Source organism: Urocampus carinirostris, chromosome 6 (genome assembly GCF_059441175.1).
Source record: "Urocampus carinirostris isolate Australia breed hairy pipefish chromosome 6, RoL_Ucar_1.0, whole genome shotgun sequence".
Classification (NCBI taxonomy): domain Eukaryota; kingdom Metazoa; phylum Chordata; class Actinopteri; order Syngnathiformes; family Syngnathidae; genus Urocampus; species Urocampus carinirostris.
Genome location: NC_142354.1, coordinates 7,912,608 through 7,921,106, shown reverse-complemented (window position 1 = coordinate 7,921,106; position 8,499 = coordinate 7,912,608). Strand labels below are relative to the sequence as shown.

Below are 8,499 nucleotides of genomic sequence, written 5' to 3'. Positions count from 1 at the left end.
CTCAAAATAATTTATTGGCTAATCGGGTCGATGACCGCCACGTCAAATTTTCCGGTATCGTCATAATTATCGCAAATTATCGTGCATCCCTATTTGTGATTTTGGTAAATGAAATGTTTTTTCAAGTGCAGTCAAGATTGTTCAAGTGTCGTCGATAATAAACATTCAAAGTGCTCAGAAACATAAAAGAAATCAAACCCTGTTGCTTTGTGTGTTCCTTTTTGGCGGAATCCATCTCAAAAAGTTAACAGTAGATAAGATTGATGTTTGGCATGAAAACCATGACAAAATCTATCGATTTTACAGCAAAAAAAAAAAAACATTGAAATTCCTGTTCCAGAAGCAAACTGCTATTGACGGTAATTGTATCTCACATTTGCCAAAAAGCATCTTGATTATCCTCAAGACTTTTGGATAAACATTCTGTGTTCTCTAAAAGAAATGAAAGCTGCTATTGGTACAATATTATTATCATTTCATCATATCATGTGCAGTGCAGTGAAAAAGTCATTGCCTCGTTCCTGATTTCTGTGTTTTTTGCATATTTGTCACTCACAAAGGTTTCAGATCATCCAACGAATTTTAATGTTTTACCGAGACAACCCAAAAAAAAATACAAAATGCACTTATTGAAAAGTTGATTTCAGTTATTAAGGCACAAAAAAAGATATAACTGTATCTGGCCCTATGTGAAAAAGTCATTGCCCCCTGAACCGAATAGCAAGTTGGGCCACCTTTTGTCAAGACCAGAACGGACACAGGACAGACTCGCGTAACGTTTCTCACAAGTTTTATTAGAAGAAAGTGAAAGGGTTGCGCCCTCGATCCGGCGATCGCTGAACGCGGAAAGCAGGTGGCTCTGAACACGGAAGTGTGACTTCCGTGGCGAGCGCTGGCGGTGTCGGTAGCCAGGACAGGAGAGCAAAACGTGGTCAGGATAAGAAAAACACCAGGAAAAAGATGGGAGCAAAAACAAGAGGGAGTCAGAGTCGAAAAAAGCTTGCCTAGAATAAACTGAGGTTCACAGACGGTCTGACAAAAGGGGACAGAAAGGAGTGGGTTTAAATAGGGACAGGGAGCCATTAAGAGTCCGAGGCAATTGGCGCCAAAGGAGCGGGCACAGGTGAGTCCAATCAGTAAACGTGACACCTTTAGCAGCGATAACAGAATTTAAACATGATAATTGGTAATAAGTCACAACGCTGTAGAAGAATCTTGCCCCACTGTTCTTTGCAAAATGGTTTCAAATCTGACATATTGGGGTGTTTTCTAGCATGAACCTCCCGTTTAAGATCACACCACAGCATCTCAGTTGGATTTAAATCCGGCCTTTGACTCTGCCACTCCAGAATTTTTATTTTGTTGTCTTGAGCCATTCAGAGGTGGACTTGCTTGTGTGTTTGGGATCGTTGTTCTGCTGCATGATCCAAGAGCACTTGAGTTTGAGAGCACGACATGATGACCGGACGTTCTCCTTGCTATACAAATAAAAATGACTTGACTTGACTTGACTTCAGGATCTTCTGCTAAACGCCATAAGTCATTATTCCGTCAACCATAACGAATTGTCCTGGTCCTGAGGCAGCAAAACAGCCCCATCCATCACAATGCCACCACCATGCTTTACTCGTGTATCATTTCTTTTGTCAAATGCTCTGACATTTTTACGCCGTACGTAACAGGCTGCCCACCTTCTATTTTTCACCCATCAGTCCACTGAATGTTTCTCCAAAAGTCTTGAGAATAATCAAGATGCTTTTTGGCAAATGTGAGACGACTCTTGGTATTAATTGACTAAGACCAAAAAGTTTGAGTATATTACTCCTGTATTGGCCAACTTGCACTGGCTCCCAGTCCACTTGAGATGTAACTTTAAGGTTCTCTTATTAACTTATAAATGTTTGCATGGGCTCACACCCTCTTATCTCTCTGATTTGATTTCCCTCTATGTTCCTGCACGTAGTCTGCGCTCGGAAAATGCCGGTCTACTTGTGACTCCGAGAGCTAAGAAGTCTGCAGGCTTGAGAGTGTTCTCCATCCGGGCCCCGGTGTTATGGAATGCCCTGCCTCCGGAGATAAGATCTGCAACCTCAACGGAAGTTTTTAAATCGAGGCTTAAGACACATTTCTATTCCAAAGCTAATGATTGATGCCCACCTCATATTCTGTACTGTCCTGTCTTTTTCCGATCGCCTGCCTGGCTGATACGAGGGAGAAGGACGATTTGAGATGAGTCAGCGGACCAGCGTCTGACCTGAAGCATGTCAACCCCTGCATTTACCAGCTGGCAGAGATGGGAAGCTGCGTTGCGGCCGTCATAGACTTTCTGGACTAGTTTACAGGCTGTCCTGCACTTTCCGGACATCTTCAACATCTTACCTAGTGTTTACTATTCTGTGTACAGTAATGCTAATTGGGATTCACCCTGGTCAATCCTGGAAGGGGGATTACCACATGTGAGTTCCTTTCTCAAGGTTTCTCTTTTTTCCTCACACTGAGGTTTTGAGTTGTTCCTTGCCTGCATGCTGGTTTAAGATCAGGTAACTGTGCAATTGTGTAATTGTAATCCTGTGCAGTCCTTTGAGACATTTTTGTGATTAAGGGCTATATAAATAAATGTGACTTGACTTGATTAATTTTGTGACAGCAGTGGTTTTTGCTTGAGAACTCACCCATGGATGCTATTTTTACGCCGGATTTAAGGGGCTGCACCACTTCCAAAAAGTTCCATTATTGACCACAGAATGTTTCTCCAAGAGTCTTGAGGATAATCAAGATGCTTTTTGGCAAATGTGAGATGACTCTTGGCGTTCATTTTGTGACAGCAGTGGTTTTCGGCTGGGAACTCACCCATCTATGCAATTTTTGGTCAGTGTCTTTCTTATAATGGAGTCATGAATACTGGCCTTAATCGGGGCCAGTGAGACCTGCATTTTATCAGATGTTTTTCATGGTTCCTTTGTAACTCCCTTGATGAGCCGTCGCTGCACTATTGTAGTAATCTTAGTTGGTCCACCTACCCTGGGAAGGTTCGGATCTGCGAATCTCCGTTTTTTTACTGTCCTGTGTTTTTGCTCCTGTTTTTCTACCTCTATGAACCGTTTGATCTCGACCACGTCTGTTCTCCCGCTCCAAATAACAATCCGTTTTTGATCTCGACAATGTCTACTCCCCTCTCTTGGTTTATCAACTTTTTTTCCGTTCCTGACACCACCATCACCTGCCAGGGATGTCCCACTTCCGCGTCTGAGCAACCAACTCCCCGCGATCAGCAGTCTCCGGATCGTGTGTGCACTCCTTTCCCTTCTTCCCAATAAAAACTATGAGAAACGTTACGCGAGTGGGTCCTGTCTCCGTTCTGGTCCTGACAGAAAGCCCTCCAAAAGTGCTTATTTGAAACAATTTTACAAAGAAGACTGGGGCAGAATTCTATGACAGCGTTATCAAGACTCATCCGCAATAATTATAAACGTTTGATTTCTGTCAATAGTGGCCCAAAGGGGGCAATGATTTTTTCACATAGGGCCTAAAAGGTTTTGATTTTGTGTTTTTTTTTTAAATAAATGGAATCAACATTTGAAGTGAATTTTGAATTTCCTTGGGTTGTCTCTGTGTGATATTAAAATGGATGATCTAAAATATTTGTGAGTGGTAAATATGCAAAAACACACAAATCAAAAACTGGGACAATACCTTTCATGGCAATGTGGATGGAGATGAATCAAACTAATACAAGTGGCTTTTGTACCTAATAAAAGCAAAATTTTGTTCTAGTAGCAAAGTAATCGAAAGCTTGAGAAAAATAACTCACTTACCTACCAATTTTGCTACTACAGTATAGTAGAGCCCCGGGATATGGCATCAATAGATTCGGAGTTGGGGATCACAAAGTGAAACAGATTTATTGTTGGGGATAAGGACAACTATGTTAATAAGCTAACGTGTCCCTGGTACCTCAGATAAAAACATTGGACAATATAGTATAAAGTAAGTACTGTATATGTCTCAAATACTTGCATAGCATTAACTAACATTAAATAATAAATAAACATGTAAAAAAAAAATTACGTTTTATTTGCCTATGGTGTGACATGATGTGAGCTGGTCCAGTGGAGTAGCAGTGGATGCACAGGGGTAAGGAGATGGCGTATTCCATTTCAAAACCTCCATTTGGGAGGATCGTCGTGCCCTTACAAGATGTTCTTCCTATAATGGCCGCTTTATTCTTATCATAGTCCCCATCATAATTTGGTCACAGCCACGGAACCTAGCGAGGGCAACGATCCGTGTGCCATCTTTGTATTTTTTGAAGATCACAGCTTTTCTTCCCATTGTTGTCTCTTTGTCGCTTCTCCCTTCGGCATCACTGCATGCCTTCGAACCGATAGACAATGTATACAGTACAAAAAGCACACAAGTTCCAGAACTGAACAAAGAGAGAAAGACATTGTGGGAGGTAGTTAAGCAATAGAATATACACATTTTATATTGCAATGGCATAAACCAATAGAAAACCAGCATCTTCTATGACAATGACCAATCGCAGATAGCCATTTTACTTATGGGCATGTAATCCATTAAAATGATTTGTCGATGGAGTATCGTGAGGGGAAACGGCGTGATCTTACACCCTTAGAGTGAAAATATCATAAGGCGGGGTCACTGTATCCCGGGGGTCTACTCTATATAAGGTTCTGTTCTATTTTCGGCTAGGTATCATGTACTCAATATCCATACAAATAGCAGGTCCCTTAACCGCTAGGGTTGTTGGGGCACCACTTCAAATGATATACATCTCATATCTGCACCGCTTATCCTCAGTAGGGTGGCGGGGGTGCTGGAGCCTAGATAGATAGACATCTCATACAAATGTGTTTCATCAGCACCAATTCTTTCACTTGGTTTTCGTATAATATTAAATATGTGACTTAAAAAGAGCTGTAAATGACTGTTGTGGTCGACTGGTCGATATTTTCACTCATTTTGTTTTCATAAAAATGACAAAAGGCTATTTATTGCAGCAGTAGCTCAGGAGGTAGAATGCTCGTCTTGGGACAGAGAAGTTGCAGGTTCAATTCCCGGGCTCCTCCAAGATATATGCGGGGTATCCTTGGGAGGGGCACTGGGCCCCTCGATGGGCAGGTGGGGACCTATCTGGAGTGTGTGTGAACAGGTAGGTGTGGGGTACATTGTAAAGCGCTCGCCTTGGGACCTAGAGGTCGCAGGTTCGATAATGCCCCTGGTAAAGGTATCTGTATTTTTAAAGCGGTTTTCAAGCACTTTACAATGTACTTCACACTTATCTATTGACACACTGTAGGGGCTAAATCGACCTCTTAAAGGTTGTGGGAGAGCTATTTACAAGTTGCTGACGCTAGAAAAGATACACCAGGCGTTCAACCTTTTTTTTTACAACTGCCAGTTGGTGAGGGGAAGAGGCCAGGAGAGGAGAAACTTACGTCCATCTCCTTGGTCCCGCTCTTAACTCTGGGGGGCCCTTCCCCCACCAAACTGCATTTATTCAGGCAGAACAAAGAAAGAAACGCCCCTTTGAGCGGTACCAATATTTGAAACAGAAACGTGATACCATCTGGTTTATAAACACGCTTGGGGAAGTACCCCAAGCCCACCTTACACACACCGGTGGATAGCGGCGACACCCAGGGACACATCCTCATTTTACTCTAAGGAGCCTAGGTCCCAAGGCGAGAGCTTGAGAATGTACTATCGGTGTGTGAATGGCTAAGTGTGAAGTACATTGTAAAGAACTTTGGGAGGTCTTTAGTGACTTAAAAAGCGCTATACAAACGCAGTCCATTTATCATAAGCAAAATCTTCTGACATCTGAGACTTTAAGTGTGATCTTGTATCAAAATAACAACATAATATTTAAAATAAGGACAATTATTTGCCAAATCAGATTTTGGGGGATTATAGGCTGCAACTGGAGGAAAAAGTGGCTAAGTAAGTAAAAAAATGTCAAATAAAGTTTAACATGTTTGATCAACAAGTCAAATTTAACCAGTAAATTATAATTATATTTAATAAAAACTGAGTGTTCCCAACCTTAAATCGGTATAAGAAAGAGAAAATAAAAGTCAGTCGTAGAAAAAACGGGAGGGTAAAACTTTTGAGTTCATCGGAAAAAGAGAAAGAAGCGCACCCTGTTTTTGCTTTGCATAGAACTTGTCGAGTAAATATCTTTGTACGTTTATTTTCCCGATACGGTGAAATTGGTCTTTTCCACGAGAAATGAGTGCTAAGCGTATGTGAAGTGACACAACAAATTTAGACACCGTTGTTGTTTTTGTGATATCAATAGGTCCTGTGTCATTCTTTCGTGTTTTGTTCAGTTAAAAGGAGTTATTACTTATCCTGCGTAGCGGTCCTATTTCCATCTAGAAGGAACTAGTGTTCCAATATCTTGTAAGCTTTTTACAGTTTGTTCCAACATTACCTGTGTTGTCCTACTTTCATGTTGTGTTCAGTTAGTGTGACATCATTATATTCCATGGTCTTGTTGTTGCTACACTCAATTTTCATTTCCGCAAGAGGAAATGTTACTTTTGTTGTCTAACTGTCAGGTTTTGTTCTGTTTGAGCGAGTTAGTGTTCAAACATATCCTGTGTCGTCTTATTTCCTTTTTTGTTTAGTTCAGCTAGTTATATCTTTCACGTTTTGTTCTCTTCCATGTTTTGTATAGCTAAAGTGAGTTAGTGTGGCTGAATTATATTTCATGATCTCATTGTCTTTAATCTTTGTTGTATCAGTTACTTTGTTGTCTACTGTCATGTTTTGTTCTGTTTGAGCTTCTTAGTGTTCAAACATATTCTGTGTAGTCTTATTTCCAATTTTTGTTTTGTTCAGCTTGTTCCTTCTTTCACCTTTTGTTCCCTTTTATGTTTTGTATAGCCACAGTGAGTGAGTATGGCTGAATTATATTTCATGATCTCATTGTTTTTAACTTTTGTTACGTCCACGTCCAAAAATGTTTTTTGTGTCGTCCTACTTTACTGTTTTGTCCTGTTGGTTCTCTTTGGAACATCTGGTTGGTTGATCTGGTTGTCCTATCCACGTGTGAGTCTATTCCCTGTGTCCTTTCTTTCTATTTTTCTATTTTTTTTTTCAAAGATTCTGGATATTCAATCTATCCTGTGCTTCCTTTCATGTTTTGTTCAGTAGGTCTAGGTTACTGGATATCCCGTCTCTCCTCCATTTCATTTTTGTTCAGTGTGAGCTAGATTGTGTTCTTACTATAATGTTTTGTTCATTTAGATCCAGTTAGATCCTGGTAAACTTTATTGGCCATGTTTTTAGAAGGATATATGTCAGATTTGAAGTATAATTTTGATCTTTCTCTTCTAAGAACATGGTTAGTTCTATGAGTTGTTCGGGTTTGGAATCGTGAGTAACACTAGCATGCTACGCTAGACCACAGACGTTGAAAATGTCAAAAATACTGAATTTAAAGGATATTATGTAGAAAAACAATAAAGATAACGTAAACACCAGTAGATGGATGTTTTCTAACTGTGAATTTCTCTGTTTTGTTTAGAAGATCAGTTAGCCAGGATTCTATTAGCGCCTTTTTTACACTAGAGTAAAAGTCTTTCTCTGGATTTTCTATCTTGTTTTGGTTACACTAAGCTTTGTTCATCAAATAGCTTGTAATTTCTTCTTTTTTTCCTTTTTTTTTTAATGGATTCTTGTTGGTGTCCCATTTGATCATCAACTGTCTCTTCTTTATGTAAAAAACCTGGAACACAGAGTAGTTAATAGGCGCTATGTTTGTGTGTGTATGATCTCCAAATCAAAATCTACCAAATGGAAAAATGTGTCTTTGAAACGAGTGCTTAGTAGGACCAGGACCAGATGAAGTCCTCCGCAGACTCCAGCTTGCAGAACGTCAAAACTCGCCGACCACTTTTGCAGCACTTAGCGCAAACGACGGAACTGTGAATGGCCGCAAAGTTCCTTCACATTAAAACCAAAAATACATATCAAAAATTTCTTCAATCCGTGTAAAAAACAAGAGTGTGGCGAAAGGCCTCAAAATGTTCTTCAAAAGTTCTTAGACGGCTTTAAAGAGACTGAAATCCTCAGACCGGCGATCGCGTACTTCGGGCCAGGTCCAAAGAGGTCCGGTTGAGGTCCCGGAGGCCCGAGCGGACATCCTTGGTGTGGACTCGGCTGAGCATGGCTTCGTACAGAAACTGATACTGGTCCTGGGTGGTGGACCAGGGAGAAGTTGGGACACCGATCAGGGAGGGTCAAAGAGAAAAAAGAAAGAAAATATGAGTCGGGATGCAATATATTTGTGGTAGTTGCAGTTATCATCCCACACTATGATATCCAATAAAACGACAGATTATAAGCGTTTATGTTCCTCATTACAATATATATATATATATATATATATATATATATATATATATATATGTATATATATATATATATATTTATTTTTTCTGTAGAAGTAAAGGCACAACTTGGTTGTGT

At 40.3% G+C, this 8,499-nt stretch overlaps 1 protein-coding gene across 1 annotated transcript in view; it reads right to left on the bottom strand.

Moving 5' to 3' along the window:
- Positions 1-4,054: 4,054 nt before the first annotated feature.
- The window catches only part of LOC148363704 (receptor-type tyrosine-protein phosphatase gamma-like), a 146,330-nt gene continuing 141,885 nt past the window's right edge, over positions 4,055-8,499 (bottom strand). The window contains exon 29 of the mRNA XM_088337706.1: positions 4,055-8,225. Within this exon, the coding sequence (XP_088193832.1) occupies positions 8,100-8,225 (126 nt within the window). The 3' untranslated portion in view covers positions 4,055-8,099. The remainder of the gene's footprint in view (positions 8,226-8,499) is intronic.